The sequence below is a fragment of the Pipistrellus kuhlii genome, unplaced genomic scaffold (genome assembly GCF_014108245.1).
Source record: "Pipistrellus kuhlii isolate mPipKuh1 unplaced genomic scaffold, mPipKuh1.p scaffold_m20_p_3, whole genome shotgun sequence".
NCBI classification, from domain to species: domain Eukaryota; kingdom Metazoa; phylum Chordata; class Mammalia; order Chiroptera; family Vespertilionidae; genus Pipistrellus; species Pipistrellus kuhlii.
The window spans coordinates 132,886,945-132,904,980 of NW_023425529.1; the positions used below are offsets into that span (position 1 = coordinate 132,886,945).

General features: G+C 35.5%; 1 protein-coding gene across 8 annotated transcripts in view; it reads right to left on the reverse strand.

Moving 5' to 3' along the window:
* Positions 1 to 18,036, reverse strand: part of TBC1D4 (TBC1 domain family member 4) — a 189,159-nt gene that overhangs the window by 21,594 nt on the left and 149,529 nt on the right. The window contains exons 11-15 of one of the 8 annotated variants that reach the window (XM_036455379.2): positions 17,775 to 17,936; positions 13,387 to 13,410; positions 5,693 to 5,853; positions 2,735 to 2,944; positions 252 to 254 (exon numbers count right to left, since the gene is read on the reverse strand). In XM_036455379.2, the coding sequence (XP_036311272.1) occupies positions 252 to 254; positions 2,735 to 2,944; positions 5,693 to 5,853; positions 13,387 to 13,410; positions 17,775 to 17,936 (560 nt within the window). Of the gene's footprint in view, positions 1 to 251; positions 255 to 2,734; positions 2,945 to 3,269; positions 3,441 to 5,692; positions 5,854 to 13,386; positions 13,411 to 17,774; positions 17,997 to 18,036 lie in introns of those variants that run through there. The other 7 variants (XM_045588703.1, XM_036455382.2, XM_036455380.2 and 4 more) reach the window with 7 other exon arrangements.

Below are 18,036 nucleotides of genomic sequence, written 5' to 3' on the forward strand. Positions count from 1 at the left end.
ACTACTTCCATTTTTTAAATAGTACAAAATTCTCTTTCATTTGCTGATCTAAAATATAAGCCCAGAGCTTATTAAAAGAAATGCCTACAAAAACAACCACTATCTTAACTTGGTCTTTATTTGATTTCAAAATGAAGAAAAACCATGACAGAATATATATTTTTCTCTGTCGTCCATATCACGTTGAACAGGAGTCTCTCTGAGTAAATATGTAAATAATCATTCAAGCCCACAGGGCTCAACCGCCTTACCTTCTGCAACACAAATCTTTGTCATGCACCCAAAGTCCTCGACAGCACAAAAAACAACAGCAAAACCAGTATTACTCTTTACTTAGTGTGTTTGAAACCTTTTCAAAAAAATTTAAATATCTTACAATCGACTGCTATTAGAACAGAATTATAAAATGGTCTACATAAAAGTCGAGACATATTAAAAAAAAAAAAAAATCGCACACAAAAATATTCTCCTGGATACCACTAGATGGCTTTCTAACATAATTTTGCTTTGCTTCTCCATATTTGCTTTGTATTTCTCTATGATCATAAAATAAAAGGAGTGAATTCATTAAAGCTAATAATAAATATAATCCCACATTTAACTTTGCTGATGATTTTTTTTTCACAATGAAGAGAGCACAACATATCCTCAGATTTTCTTTTTCTCTAGCCTTCTGTAGACCATTTTTTTCATTTAAAATTATAATAAACACCTACTATGTGCCAACTGCAGGCCCTCAGGATAAACTGAGTAAGAGCAGTTCATCTCTGCCCTCAATTGGTTAACTAGGTGAGAATAAAGTACCACCAAAAAATGATTATACTTTGGCTAGAATTTTAATAAGCTAGATTATTTTGCCTTTGTTACATAAGTAAAGAAATAAATATAAAACTAATAAAGTTTTCTAAATATTCTAAATGTCACCTCCATTCTTATTCTGTCAGTTTCTATAGTTTACACGCAGTCAGTTGCATTGAAACATTCCACTTCCCTATATTCACACATAGCTGAGAAATGCTGTGACATACTGGGAAAAACCCAAGAACCATGAGAAGTAAACATGCGGCTCAGTACCTGTCGGCCAGCGCATCACTGTGTGACCTTAGGTTAATTCCTTATCTAGTCCAAGCCAATGACTAACATTTGCAGAATGAAGAATAGAGCTTAATAATCCCTAAGGCCATTTCCAATGCAGTCTATGATTCTAAAACTTCCTTTAACATTTAATATAAGATTCTACTTGTTCATACTCCCAAATGTTAATGAAATATCTAAGTTGATGCTTTAAATGTTTTATAGGATGATAGCCATGCTTTTATCAACCTCTTTTTATGTTTATGAATAAATTCAAGATGTAGCCAATTGCTTAAAAACACACAGAAGGGGGCAAAAATAGGTTTACAGTTGTAGGTATGAGAAACACAGAGTTTATTCTTGTTTTATTATTTGCCAAAACAACAACTGTAAAACTATTTTTGCTCCAACCTATAAATTCAATTCCTTAAATAAATAAAAAAATCTATGGCAATTCAAGTGGGCATACCATTTATCACACCCAACTTTTAAAAGCTATGTCAACAGTAACTAATTGCATTTTTTTTTTAAAGAACATTTACTTCCTAGGGATATGTAAAATCTTAGTACTCTTCCTTCTGCTAAGAAAAATAACAATAAAGGAAATAAATTATGAGCTGGCAAACTAAATACTGTTGAAATTAAAAGCTGAACTGAGTAACAGGTATAGTGAGAGGAATCTTAAGCTAGATGATGAGCACAGAAAGGTGAATAATTATATTTAAAAAGCTTTTTGGAAGACAACACAATAAAAGCAACTCAAAGACAATCTTCAATTGTATAGTTTCTAAGACTCCAAAAAAACCAAAGGGCCCACTTAAGCTAAATCTTCATTTTACGAATGTAAAAGGTAAGACTCTTTTATGTTCAGTGATGTGCCAAAGATAATGGCATTAATACATTTTGGTCCTGTCTCCACATCTCCTGTGTGTGGTTCTATCAGTACTGAGGTAAATAACATCAATATTTCAGCCTGGAAAACACATTCTATAGCATTTGGTATTTATAAACTGAGCAATAAAGCAAAGCAAAAGAGTGCTTTCTGAGTCGGTAGGAGGAGTCAGTATGAGGGCTCTCCTAAAGGCTACATCTACCTCTTAATCCTCCAGGAGAAACAAACAGCACAATAGCTATGCTAAATTATCCAATTATAAATTTAATGATTTGCATATAATTTTTAAATAGAAAATTTATAGCAAAAATATGAACTTTGATTTGATAAAATGTAATTAGACACTTGAGTTGGATACGATTAATTTGAAATAGTCTTATTTCGCCTATTAAAAATACAATTATCTTGAAAGTTGAAAATCATATTCAACAAGAAAAGAATTTGCTTTCTCATATTTAAGAGTTTTTTCTAAAGTAATGCACAAATGATATTTAAGTCATATAAAATACACTGATGATCAAATATATATGACTGTATTATCATATTATCTATACCCTCTATTACCCAAATAGCTCTAAGAGTGCCTGATGTTTTTAATTCTACTAAGCCAAAATACAAATATTCCAAGCTGGTCTTTCCCGTGTTATAACCATCTCACAATAGAAATAAGCAATTATCATCCGTAGTCCAGTAAAAGTGTGTATACAGTCCGAGACAACAATCTTACATTATAGTATCATATCGTTTAGCCCTATTTGAATGGCTAACCTTCAAGTTTCTGGTTTTCTTTTTCCATTCGAAGCAACAAAATCTGTTGATGTATGGCTTTTCTCCATAAACTCCTCAATTCTTCCGATTTTTTTCTTTCTTCAGCATTTTCTGGGTCATCAGCCCCAGACATGAATATAACCACGGGTTCCTCCTCCATGGTTGGAGCAAGAGGGGACAGCGGCAGCAGCTCATTCCTGTCCAGCCCATCTGCAGAGAAGAATACAGTGAGAGGCATTCCACAGCAGTAGCCCAGACTACAGAAGTTTTCTCCAGAATCAACGTGCTCTCATCCTACAGTCCATCCACCTTTAAGGCTTTGCACAGAGCCACTCTCCCAGTCACTGTTAGTTTCTGGAAGGAAAGGTTTAAGTAAACTCACCAGCCTGAATTCCCCTTCCAGAGTTCCCTCTCGTAGTGAAATGAAAGCATACCTCATTTCACCACTTCTCCTTTCCGCACAAAATGACCTAAAAGATAGGTGCTCAAAAATGAACCGGCCTTTCCCCTGAGTTTTAACACTTCTGCAATTCACCTATGTACACCCTCTGATTGTGAAAAGCAAAACGAGTGTGTGAGTCAGTATGAAGGTTCTCCTAAAGGCTGCATCTACCATCTGAATCCTCCAGGAGAAAAGCAGCTGGGCAACTCTGAGCACATCTTGGCTCAGCACCCCTGCTCACTCCTGCAACACTCTGTTACCCAATTCCTGAGCTCATTCTCTCCCTCTGTTCCAGGCCATCTTTTGTACTGTTGCCATTTTTTTTTTTTTTTCTGTATTAACAGGCATGATCATGTCTCTTAAAACATGTAAATGATTGTTTATATCCCGAAGGACTATGTCCAGACTACAGGGGTAGCATATAGATCCTTTCAGACTCCGGCCTCTTGTAACCTTTCCATCCTCATCTCAGCCTTCCATTCTATTATATGCTCCCAAAGTTCAAGTTCTCATGATTCTCTGACCCACAAAAGTCCCTCCAATGACTCCAGAACTTTGCTAGTTCCTCTTTCAGAAACATACGTGTCTCAGCAATGCATTTAAACAAATACCTAACTTTGCCCTGAAGCTTCTTCTGACCAGCGTAGGCACAGCTGATTTTATCTTTAGAAATGTCAACTGTTTTCTTGTTTTTTTCAATTTAGTAATTGACCTCCACCCATATCATTATTTATTTTCTTAATAAATAACTTTAGCCGGGACCGGTTTGGCTCAGTGGATAGAGCATCGGCCTGCGGACTGAAAGGTCCCGGGTTCGATTCCGGTCAAGGGCATGTACCTTGGTTGCGGGCACATCCCCAGTAGGGGGTGTGCAAGAGGCAGCTGGTCGATGTTTCTCTTTCATCGACGTTTCTAACTCTCTGTCCCACTCAATTCCTCTCTGTGTAAAATCAATAAAATATATTTTAAAATAAATAAATAAATAAATAAATAAATAAATAAATAACTTTAAAATTGTTTTTTACTCTTTCACTTTTGTTTTAGCTTCTTGAGTTAAACATTTAGTACATTTACATTTTGGCTTTCTTAATTTTAGAAATGCTCTCTAAATACCACTTAATATTTATCATATTGTCTTCCTTCTAGCTTCTAGTAGAGCTTTCAGTTTCCAAACAGACAAAATATTTTAGTTGTCCTCTAATTCTTGATTCCTTTCTTTCTTTCATTTCTTCTTCATTTTTCCTTCTTTTTTCTTTTTATTCTTATTTGCACTGTGATCAGAGAACATAGTATAAATGGCCATGATGATGTGGAATTCATTAAGAAATCTTTGGAGCCAAGAACATAATTAATTTTTATGACTATTCCGTATGTACTATAAATGAATGAATTTTCTCTCTGATGGCAAGGTTCCATATAAATGTCAGATAATTTTGTTTAATTGTATTTCTTATTATCTGTATTCAATTTTTCTATATTTAATTTTCATGGAGGAATATATTAAAAGAGCTAGTGATTTTCTTTTATTTATGTGAAAAATTCTGTGATTTTTCTAGCTCTCAAATCTGTATACTTATGTGTGTTCTCATTATATTTATATATATGTTTATTAGGTTATTTGCCCCTCTGTATGTTTTTGCTTTAATTTCTAACAACAGGCCTAACATTTGAAGACAGCTGCCATGCTCTTTTGCTTGATATTTGCCTAGTGTATCTGTATCCATTTCTTTATTGTTCAACATTTTATATCACTTTGTTTTATGTGTGACTGTTAAAAAAGAGTACATTGCTTTTCCAATAATAAAAAAGACTATGACTATGTTGAATGTCAACTATAACTGAGTAGAACAGACTGAAAGCTGTCAGAGGGGAGAGGGGTTAGGAGGGAGCTGGGTGAAAAGGTGAAGGGATTAAGGGGGTAAAAAGCAAAAATTAAAAAGCACAGAGACACAGACAACAATATGGTGATTGCCAGGGAAAAGGGGGAGGTGAGAGGGGGAAGATGATAAAGGGGGGATAAAGGGTGGTAAGAAGATATATTACTTGTGTGTCGAGTGCAGACGCAGTATACAGATGAGTTGTATACTTGAAACCTATATGGTTTTACTAACTAATGTCACCCCAATAAATTCAATTTTTAAAACATTTTAAAAGTTAGGAAGGAAGAGAGGGAGGGAGGGATGAGTGAGGGAGGAAGGGAGGGAGGGAGGGAGGGAGGGAGGGACGGAGGGAGGGAAGGAAGGAGGGAGGAAAGATTTAAAAAAAAATAATCTATGACTTCTTTTCTAGCACTATCATAGTTCCTGATTTGGAAAACTTATTAATTCATTAAACAAGCATTTGCTGAATGCCAGATATATTCTAATGATATCTGAGAAGTTAACCACTATATCAGATATGGAAAGAGAAATTATTTCTCCACTGTAATACGTAAGTCTCTTTGGACACAAACCATTGCATTCCATTCCCTAATTTGCACCATTGAGGAGTAATTCCTTCGTGAGCACCATACAGACCCTGCTGCTGCATTGCCGAGGCAGACTTGTTCATGGGAGAAGCAACCCTGAGGAAGATGCGCTGCCGCCAGGAGATACGGCGAGGAGTGACAGGGGTTCCTCCAACATTCAGAGAATCATTGCTGCAAGTGGACGAGGTCCTTCTTCTCCCCTCTCCATCGCTGTGGAAAGCAAATACGTAAATACATATCTGTAAGGATCACTGCATAACCTGGTTCTTTGCAACGATATGGTAGCACAAGCCATTCACAAGTCCCATCATGGGCAAGCACAGCCACAGGCAGCATGGAGCAATGCATCAGGAGTTACGCTGGGCTCCCAGGCCACCACATCTCAGGGAAAATGCACTCCAGGCCATAGCCCAGTCATGAGAAGCTCACCTGTTTCTACTCATTCCATAGTAGCCCCCCTCCTAAGTCCTAATGTAAGGAATGCAAAGGTCACTTAAGTAGTGAACTCATGCTTTGCTAAAATTTTTAAATTAATAGTATACTCTATTAAGCAATGTAAGTATTCCATAAAAGGTTCATAAAGAACTTTTCTTATAGTTCTTATACAATAGGCTAATAAAGACAGTGTCTAATTGGCTGTGAGTGTTAAGATCTGCCTCCAAATTGATCACTACCAATAGCTGGATCATGGCAGAACGTATCCTGAATTAAGGCAGAACAGTCAACTTTGGGATTGCTGCTAGGTAATATGTTAAGGGAAAAAACTGTGGTCAAATAAGATTGAATCGGTTAAATTTAAAAATATTAAACAACTGAAACCGGTTTGGCTCAGTGGATAGAGTGTCAGCCTGCGGACTGAAGGGTCCCAGGTTCAATTGCGGTCAAGGGCATGTACCTTGGTTGCGGGCATATCCCCAGTAGGGGGCGTGCAAGAGGCAGCTGATCGATGACTCTCATCAATGTTTCTAACTCTCTATCTCCCTTCCTCTCAGTAAAAAATCAATAAAATATATTTTAAAAAAATAAAAAATATATATATTTTTAAAAAATATATTAAACATATTTTTATAGTAGGACTAAATAGAGACTGTAATCTTCTAGCAAGCACTGCAACTCTCCAAGATGGAAATAGTGTACAAAAATTCCCTAACTTATTCAACCCCAGCTTTTTGGGAAGGTTTGGGGTGTCACACACTTCTATAAAAGTCTTTCAGAAACATGTGGGAAGGCTGTTCTGCTCTAAGAATTTCCTTTCCAGGAAGGTCGCTCTAAGTTGTGCTAGGCCTCTCTGCAATCAAAGGTCATTATGACTCAAATTTACTTTTGAGACCAATTATGTCCGTAGCTGGAATACTATGCAATAATTGTTGCTGTTAGTGGTGGTAATACTTCACTTTTCTTGAGTTTCAAGGCCTCTGAGCTTCCCTGAGAATGAGGAAGATGCAATGTGTATAGGTGTGATACCAATAAGTGAAAGTGCAAAAATTTTGATAAAGTCAGAAAATGTCAGCTCTTAAGTCAGAAAAGAAACTGAGGTTGAAAAACCACACCCACCTAGATTCTCATCTGACCTCTGTGGTGCTGGGGCAATAAGAGGTCAGGAGACATTCAGACCTACCTGTCATAGTTTTATTTACTTCATATACTCACATATAGGTAATCCCATTATTTCTAATCTTGATATACCATCCTGGAAATACTACTTCTGAATTAGCTAAATGAAGGTTAATACTTTCAAGCCTCTACACAGACAGTAGCTGTCATGATGTACTATGATACTTCAGAAAGTCGCTGATACATAGATCTCAATATAGTCAAACCTCCTGTGTTGTGTATCCTCGATAAAATTATAACCCTAATACATGCCCATGGTTCAAAACTCCCTGAAATATTGAATACATTTGTTCATTTTACTTCCACTTTGGAAAGTATTACCCTTTTAGAAACTGTGATTCAGATGTCTACTTATAATTGTCATATCCTAATAAACACTTTCATTATGTTGTCTTTTAAAATATATTTTTATTTATTTCAGAAAGGAAGGGAGAGGGAGGGAAAAATAGAAACATCAATGATGAGAGACAATCATTGGACAGCTGCCCCCTGCATGTCACACCTGGGCGATCAAGCCCATAACCTGGGCACGTCCCCTGACGTGATCTCCTGGTTCATAGGTCAACCACTGAGCCACACTGGCCAGGCAACACTTTCATTTTAGTAACATTATCCCATCGGCAGTTATTTGCTAAATGCTAGTTCATGGGGGTATTTCTAACTCCTAATGTAGTAACTAGCAAATAACAGTAATAACTCAATAAGTATCCATTGAATAAATACTGTAAAACAATATGAAACATTAACTCAGAAGGTTAATAAAATGGACAAAAAATAATATTGGCTGGGCTAACATGACAGGAATAAATAAAAGGTGGACCTTCTTAAAATCTTTACTTGGTAGTCATGACTTTTAAGTTTTGAAAAAAGTTCTGTTTCCCAAAAGTTTACAGACTAAGCTGTTGATGGCACTAGTAGCTATCGACAATGCAAACAGTGTTAGTAAACAACATAAGGCATCGTTTTTCCAAGTAAGCGTTGTTCCTGTCCTATATAAGGGCATCTAATTTATAATTTAAGTCTAGAAAGCTAACTAAACTATGTAAAAACACCTATTTCAATCCCTCACGGGTGAGCTTATCTTAATCTCTTACTATCTCTAATAATACTAGAGTAAACCAAATCAAAGGATTCTTAGACTTTTATATTTTAATGCTGGAATTAAATCATCTTTTAAAAATCTGATTCACTGATAACGGCATATCAAGTGTTTAGAAAGTACTACAAATAAGACTGGGAAGTACTTATATCAATCTACTACTATAAAATACAGACTTTGGGGAGGAATGTAATAAAACAAGTACATAAAGTAACCTTATATTAGCCTTAGACATTTGAAAATTTCATAACGTCTACAATTTTAAATCCTGCAATCCAAATAAAATGCCAATGACCCATTGTCCTCCCATGTCTGGAATTCAACAACGAGTAACAAGCCAAAAATTAGCAGTCAAAATATAAGATAATAATATACTGAAAGAACTTACATAACAGACCACTGACCTTTATCTGGTACTAAAAAAACGACATCCTGAAAAAGCAGTTAGGTGGCTGAGATAAGGCATAAGCTGAGAGAAGATATGAATTCAGAAGCCGGGGGGAAAGATAAGGGTTTCAACAGTCAGTGCACAGAGGCAATTTACAGTAGTTTAATCCTGGATTTACATATAGTCAGCAATCTGACATTCTTACATGGGTAATTTCAAGAATCAAAACCATGTGAAAGATAATGCATGCAAATTCTTTTATTCCACCTTGAAAACTACACTGGGGACTGCTGAACCTCAGAGGGAAGGCAGGGGAGGGTGGGTAGGAAGAGATCAACCAATGAACTTGTATGTACAAATGCATAACTCATGGATAAGGACAATGGGTTAGTGAGGGCCTGGGGTGGGGAGGATGGAGCGGGCTGGAAGAAGTTAATGGGGGGGAAAGGAGGACCTATGTAACACTTTCAACAATAAAGATTAAAAAAAAAAAAAGTATCCAGAGACCAATAGGAAGTGAGTCAGTGATGTGTTTCAAAGGGAAGCCTTGGATTTCAGGGCAGCCATCTCAAGCTCCCAAGATTTGATGCTCCTCGTAAAAGAGCAGTAGCAGTGAATAAAGCACTAACAAATTTGAAAGAAAAAAAAGAAAGAAAAGAAAGAAAGCTACACTAGGATGAGGTGAAAAATGTGTGTGGTTGGGGGGGTGGCTATTATTATATCTTTTAATATATAAAATATTGGTTGTTTGAGTTTGTTTTTCTACTTGTAACATTAGTGTTCACTTTGACTTCTCCTTTAATTAAATTTAGCAGGTAGCCAAGCACAATGTCCACTTTTTGAGTGAAAATAAAAACAAAACAACATGTAGTAATAATAAAACTAAAACAAAAAGCACAAACTATGTGCCAGGCATTGTTCTAAGCATTTTACAGGTATGAACTCATTTCATCCTCACAGCACCCTATGGGGAAGGTGTTATTACTACATCCATTTTAGCGAGAAATCTGAAGCAGAAAGATGCTAAGTAACTTGCCCACAGTCCCATGAATAATATGTGGAGGAGCCAGAACTCAAACTCAGGCAGTCAAAACCCAGGAACTTAAGTACTGAGGTTTATCTTGCCAATGTAAAAACTTATTGCATCAGTTCAGAAAAGGTCTATAAAATCTCAAAACCAAAACTGTCAGAACTCTAAGGATCCCCTATATTTCTGGTGAAAAATATCAGCCTTTAATTAGTAGTAAGTCTTTTGGTCAGTATTTCTTTTTTCATTTATTTGAATGAAAAAAATATAATTTATTTCAGCAGATAAATAACTTCAGAGTAGTATTAAGTATACATTTATGTAAATGTCTCACTTCCTTTTTTTTGCTGTTAAAAATCTTTGCATTCCAAAATGTAAAGACATTTTTATCTTTAATTAGGAGGAACAAATCAAAAGCACATTAAGGAAGAGGAAGAAAATAAAGATAAAAATTATGAACAACAAATATGTAACTATCAACAAGTGAATCTAAAAACCAAAGGAATTAAAAAACCTGATGAACAATATTAACTGGTGAATATAATAGAATCAGAGGTACGGAAGGGGAGTGGATTGACAATTCTTGGGGAAAAGAGGAGTGGGGGGTGTGGAAAGAGAATGAACATAAACTGTGCACCTATGGATGAGGACAGTGGGGGGTGGGGAAAGGGTAGAGGGTGGGGTGGGAACTTGGTGGAGGGGGGGGAAATGAGGAACTTTTATAATAATATGAACAATAAAGATTTATTTTAAAAATAAAAAATAAAATAACACATTAAGGGAGAGAGAGCCTGGCTGGAATGGCTCAGTGGTTGAGCATGGATCTATGAACCAGGAGGTCACAGTTCGATTCCCGGTCAGGGCACATGTCCAGGTTGTGGGCTCAATCCCCAGGGTGGGGTGTGCAGGAGTCAGCCAATCAATGATTCTCTCAAAAGCACATTAAGCCAAAACCGGTTTGGCTCTGTGGATAGAGCATCAGCCTGCGGACTGAAAGGTCCCAGGTTCGATTCCAGTCAAGGGCATGTACATTGGTTGTGGGCACATCCCCAGTAGGGGGTGTGCAAGAGGCAGCTGGTTGATGATTCTCTCTCATCGATGTTTCTAACTATTTATCCCTCTCCCTTCCTCTCTGTGAAAAATCAATAAAATATATTTTTAATTAAAAAAGCACATTAATATGGTGGCTTATAAAAATATTATCATATTAATTATCTTTACACTTTATAAATAATGGAACAAATTATAACCATTCCCTTATTTTTCATATAATCTTTTTCTTCTCCTTCTGTATTTTAGAATATCAACCTATGCATTATAAAACTGCTTCCCAAGAAACATATTCTGAAAATTTATTCTGTGCCAGCATTACCTCTATTTAAATGTATTAAATTAAAAATGAATAACTAGGAAGGAAATACAATGTGGAGAACTTCCACCTATTTTTGTATGGGTGTACCCTATATATTCTTCCTATTGCTAGTCACCACAATCCATAAACAAAATGAGGGCCTCTAAGGGGAGGAAGTATGTGAACCACAATGAGGGCTAGTAGGCATTTCCAAGCCTTCTGGATGGAGCCTTGATCAAAAGCAATGGATGTGATATGAAACACCCCTCCCACAGAGCTTCAAGATAACTTTTAAGTAACATATCCCCCAGGCAATGAGAGCCTTCACCACATCAGCTATTAAATTAACATGATGGTTCTTATGTTAATACAGAATTGTTCATGCTCACTTGCCAGATTTAATAACAATTAAATGACTGTATATTGTACAGAACAAAAGCATTTTAGTGACCACTCACAGGGACTCAACTTTAAGAAAGATGCCATCATGTTTTATTTCCCACCAGGGCAACCTGAATACACTTTTCACAAAGGCTAACGCTTAGGCCAGGATCGGTTGTACAAAGGTGTGGTTCTGTTGAGCAGCAAACTGCCCCTCATCCTTCAACTCCGAGCATCCATCTAAACCTACTAGCTTCATAAAGTCCAAATAAAAGACTACACACACTGATTAACTCTATAGCTAAATCACAATGTATCACAACTCAGGATAGAAACAAAACTTGATTAATGTAATACTAACTATTTAACAGAAACCTAAAAAGGCTTTCTTTTGTAAATGTCCCAAGAACATGATGAAATTTTAGGGGTTTTTTTTTTTGCACAAGATCCATAGCAAAATTCAAGTCACAATTGCATCAGGTGCACTAATAGTCTAAGTCCTGGCTTTCAATTGGGTAAACCATCTATCATCCTGAAAAATCTTTACTAATTAAAAAAAAAATTGAGATTGAACTGTTCTAGTGGAAATCAACATACAGCATCTGAGCTATGAGTCAAAAGTGATAGATTAATCAGTGGAATGATGTGCAAATCAAAAAAAGAATGAGAAAAAACAAAAAGTTTTATTTCCTAAACTCTACACTGAATGGAAATTTTATTTTAAAAGCAAGTTTTTTACATTGGAATTGAAAGTATCTCTGGGTAGCTTATTTACTTACATCCTTTTAACCTAATATTAAGAAAATGATAGTAAGCAAGACATTAATTTTTCCCACAGCTTAATGTAACCATATGTAAAATAAGGAAATCATAGGGCAAATGACATGTAAGGCAATAAACAGATCCAATTCTATGCTGTTGTAAAACCTAAAAGGGTAAAAAGTAAAACTAACGTTTCCATTAGGCTTTTAAAAGCAGATAAGAGTTATTATGTAATGGTCTTATAGCCAACCATAAAAAAAAAAAAAAAAAAAAAAAAAGTAAAGGTCAATTACAAGTATCCAAAAAGTTACTTTTCACCTTTCCAATGTGGGCAAAATAATTTTTTAGATAATATTTTCCTCCTTATACATCTCATTCTAGTTCAGCCTTTAATACCATGTTTTTACTCCAATTTGAAAGAAACCTAACTGTCAGTGGTCCCCAACGGAAGATGGGCGTGTCCGCCTTTCACTGAGCTGGGGATATAAGCAAAGCATAAACACCAGAACAAGGCAGAGAGTAGCAATTTCTGTTCACTTGTTCAGCAGTGACCCTGGATGCTTAGCATGGAAGCATGCTGGCCAAGAGGAAGAAATGTGGTCAGACTTCCATGTTAAGGAAGTAGGTGTTTTCCTATGTCCAGACCAGTGGGAGGTCTGGAGTATCCAAAGTGACAGAAATTAAGATGGGCAGAAATAGATTAATAATCCTCTTCATGTCAAAACCAGAGTCAATGTAATGACTAGGTTCTTATTTCTGCATCTTCTTGGGATTTAGAATGAGTTACTTATATGTATGTATGTACCTCCAAAATAGTTTATATAAGGAATTTATATATTCTAACTCTACTAATTCAAAATTAAAATTAGGCTTGGCTTGAAGGATACAGCACAGTTCTAAGGAAATCTCAACATGGAATAGAGTAGAAACAGGCTTTCCTATGGTCATCTGCGATCTTTGATTATACCATGTGTCTTATTTTTTCTACTGTGTAAACCTCATAGCACCAGAATGATGGCATGCATTCAGAAGACAGCCAAAACTGTTTTTAAACTAATGTTGATATTCAGTTGGAAGAATTTATGAAATTTTTAAATGAAAAGATTTAGGCCTGTAATCACCTTGATTCTGAAGCAGTGTCCTGTCTAGTTCAACAGGAAAACAAGGAATGACATTAGCACAAAGAAAGAGACATATGTCTAAAATCAGTATTTAGAATAAAAAGACATTCCCATAAGTCAATAATGCACAAACAAGGTTATTTCAATAATGAACCAAATGAGTGATTATACTATTTTTGTCAGTGAATATGAGAGAACAACAGAGAATCAAAACTGTCTAACAACATACTTCATCAGCAAAATTTTATTTTATCATTGAAGTTTTATAAGCAAATAGATATAATGACTATCATTTTACTTTTGACAAATGAACTTCAATATAAATAATTTTTAATTATAGCCTTAAAAACTGAGAAGCAATAATAATGAGTGATAAGATGCCAATTGGTAGAAAAGACACATTATACATTTGATAAATGGATATTATATAAATATACTGTATCATCATAGACAATTATTGTTTAGCTACTAAACAATGAAATAACATTAAACTTAAAAATTAATTTGAAGTAAGGTATTCAAAGCATACACTTATTCCCTTTCCTTTACCTTTTTAATGCTGTGCAAGTGAACCTACTAATCAATAAATCATGACATTAAAAATATCTTGGTTCCTTTTTCTCAGCCTGTTAAAAACAGTAACCTGACATCTTTTTTAATAATTCAAATAATGCTCCTGAAGAAGGATGCCTAATCTGAATTTCAAATTTCAAATTAATATGCCTTCTAAAAAGTAGTATTTGTTAACCTATATGCTAATCTAATCTATTCTCTTCCTCACTTGATGATACATATTTAGAGACCCACTCTATAAAACCAGTAAGATATACCCAAGTGAAAATAAAACTGTAATTCATGCTGAGAACCAATTCCAGCATGTAATAATTATAAGAGTTTCACCAAAGAGGTCGATGAAGCTTGGGCAGCTCAACAAGGGTGAGCCACATATGTAGTTTAACTGTTGGACCAGCTAAAGGGCACTTCCCCCAAACCTGAATAGGATTATTGTTTGCTACATGTCATTGCCTACTGTTGGCCAAATATCCAAACAGTTGTAGGCTATTCCCTAAACTGACAATGCTTCTGTAAATTCTACCCTTTGAAACCCTACCCTTTGAAGTGTATTATCTCCACCTTGCCTTAGGACAAATTGTGTTCATCAATAGTACAGGGTCCTTAGACAAGGGGCAGTCTTTCAGCTCCTTTAGCTGAACATCCTCTGACCCCCAATGCCTTTCAAAATTATCTTTCATCTTTGGACTCCTTCTTGAATTTATGCATCAGTCCCTTTCTCCAAAATGCTGAACCCTTTGTAAGGCTGGGACAAGAACCCCAGCATTCATAGTATTATGAACCTCCTCTCCTCAATTTTCTGAGTGGTTCCAGATGTCATGGTAACTGTGTAAGTATGATGTTATCTTGGAAAGTAGTGATGATGAGAGATGTAGAGCTCTGAAGTCTGTGAATCAAAACCACACACTTAACTCTTCTCCTTCATAGGGAGCACTGGTACGCACTAAACTATTTTGAGTAAAGGAACATGATGTATGCAACTTATTCACAAATGGGTTAGAATTTTAAAATGTCTATATGTATGCCTGTATATATTCCAATGTGAATGAACAGAGAGAATGATAAAGCAAGTGAGACAAATATTAAAGATTGATGAATCTGGTAAAGAGTTAGCAGAAGTTCTCCATAATATTTTTGCAACTTTCCTGTAAACTTGGTATTATTTCCAAATACAAATTTAAAAGCACTCTCTTCAAAATTGTAACTAATCAATTTATGTCTAAGTGACTTACTCATTGAAATAAACCTATTAAAAGTTAATTTTGTCTGACAGTTTTATTACTGGGTCATCAATAATACATAGAAATATACAGCTAAAGGCAAGCAATAATATCAAGGACATTACTCTTTAAAAGCAAAATCTATAATAATAAAAGCATCACATGCTAATTAGACTGGAAGTCCTTCCAGCCATTTTTCCAGACATCCTTCCAGACAACCTTCCTGATGAAGCCTGGGCTGCAAGAGAAGCCCAGGTCCCGGGTGCCAAAGGGTATCCAGTGCTGGCAACCAGGGGAAGGAAAGCCTGCTCTTGCACAAATTTCATGCAGCAGGCCTCTAGTAAATAAATAAGTAAAAATAACCCCCATGACCATCCGTAAAAGAGTGGATAATTCTAGCATCAAATGGAATACTATACAGCAATATATATGAGTAAACTAAAGTGTACATAAAAACAGGAATAAATGTCACAAACTGACGTTCATGAAAGAAGCCAAATATAAAAGAATGTATACTGTATTGTTCTATTTAAATAAAGTTCAAAACCAGGCAAAACTAAGCTATGGTATTGGAGGTCAGGATAGGCGTGCTGTTTGGATGGGAAAATGAGAGGTGCTACAGGGCTGCTGGCAGTGACCAGGTGGTGGTTAGATGGAATGTTCACTCTGGTGAGCTGTATGATTATATTTTAATACCAGTAAAAATACTTTAATGAAAAAGATCCTCTGCTTTTTAGGATCACTTCAGATAAGAGCACTTCAAATAAGAGAGCAGCAAAAAGGTGGCTTTTTTCAATGCAAAATGAACATTTAGTTGCCTTCTGGACTTCAACATCCTTCTACTAAAATGACATTAGAAAGCTAAAGGAAGTTATGAGAAAGAATAATATAAAGTGTCCAAAAAATGTATATACAGACTTTGAATAATTACAAAAGCAGTGTTTATTAAAATACATTTCATTTTCAAAATTAAGCTATCAGCTGTTAAAGTGTGTATTCATTTTGGGGGGGACACCTGTACACACATCTAAACAGAAACTACTCATGATGAACATATAACCTTATATTAAGCTCTATAAATAACCTCTTAAAAGTCACTGATTTTTGTACTCTACACCCTATTCACAGCTAACCTTTGACCTTCTTAATGGCTAGCCTCCTTGTCACTTTCAGGCCAGGTTTTGTCTCTGGAAGGAAACTGTGATTCCCCAAATGCTTACTTTAACTAACATAACAATAAAAACTGCAAATAGAGTTCACTGAAAGTGCTGTATTCTTATTAGTAGGTGGTACCATAGAGATAAGGCAAACTGATATTTTTATGCATGCCCATTCTTGGTTCTCTAAATTCATTGCATATTCTACATATACATTTTACTACATTTTATGGCAAACTTCCTTTAAAATTCCTCCCCTAAGGTTTAAAAAAAAAAAAAAGCCTTTTAAAATTAATTCTTTATCAATTGCTTCACTAGAAATTCAATGCTTAAACATGTACTAATTCAGAGAAAAGTTCAGATTCAAAACTACATTAATCCAATACTAGTAATCTTTGTTGGAGTGGAAAACACATGGATGAAAGATACTCAAATAAATTAAGGAAGAGTCTAATTTAACTAATTACTGAGGATATGCATGTTAACTTTGGGGATTTCCTAAATCTAAAAAAAAGGAAGGCAAAAGCATACAGAAGATTTTAGCGGCACCCAGGCTGGCTGACTGCATGTATTCCTCTCCTGGAGTGCAAGAATTGCTCAAAAACAACTCAAATGTCCCATCAAGAGAATGGATAAGTTGTGATGTATTAAATGGAATACTACACAGCAATACAAATAACTGCACCAAGCCATGCACAAAAACAGGAATGAATCAGTCTCATAAACTTCTAAGCCAACAGTGATCCCCTTAGAAGACTTCCCAACTTAACTACCTCTTCCCAAAGGGACGAACACCCCACTGAGAATATGAATGATCAGTAAGAGTTCATAATTTCAATTTTTTTAAAGGCAGTTTTCCAAAATCACTATATCTAATTTTGTGTAGAGCAAAGAACAAAACTTTAAAGGCTATTCATTTTCCATATTGGTAACCAAACAAACTCAAATGTCTACAAAATTCAAGAGATCTCTCATGAGAGTGCTGCTGTCAACAGGATGCTGTACCCATTATGTGACTTACACTGAGATTCAGAGAAGTGAGTCCTTGTCATTGAAAAATCAAAGAAATGACTAGAAAATATCCTATATACTTAAAAGTAAAAATATATCATATCCATCACTTCAATATAATTGTTTAAATCAGTGGCTTTTGGATTCCCCAAGGCAAAGACTCATACTAATAGTACAAAGATAATAATAATTTTTAAAAATTACCATGTACCCAAAAAGCTGGTTTTAAAAGTTTCAAAACGCTGGCTATAAAAGTTTTCTTAATAAAATTAAGTGGAATGAAAACCAATATGTTAGAAGTAGATTAGAACAAGCACAAGGTAAAGATGCATGAAAGTCATTCCAACATTAGCCACTCTTTAGTTAACACATCAGTACATCACACCGTGGAAAATGTTGCTTTGCAAACAGAGGACACTGATCTCACCTGATTTCATTTTCATACTGTGGGGACAGTCTACCTGAATTCTGGTAAAAGCCTTTCAGGAAAGAGGGGGCAGTGAAGGAAGGGGCAGAGAAGGAAGTATGCAGACTTGGAAGGCTGGAGGAAGAGTTACTCTTGTGCATGCGCCGAGCAGATGGAAGAATGCTGAGTACAGAAAACACAGCAGATTGGTCTTAATTTATATTTTGGCAAAACCTTCATTCACTATGAAAACGTATATAAACAAGTTCTTGTTATTCATGAA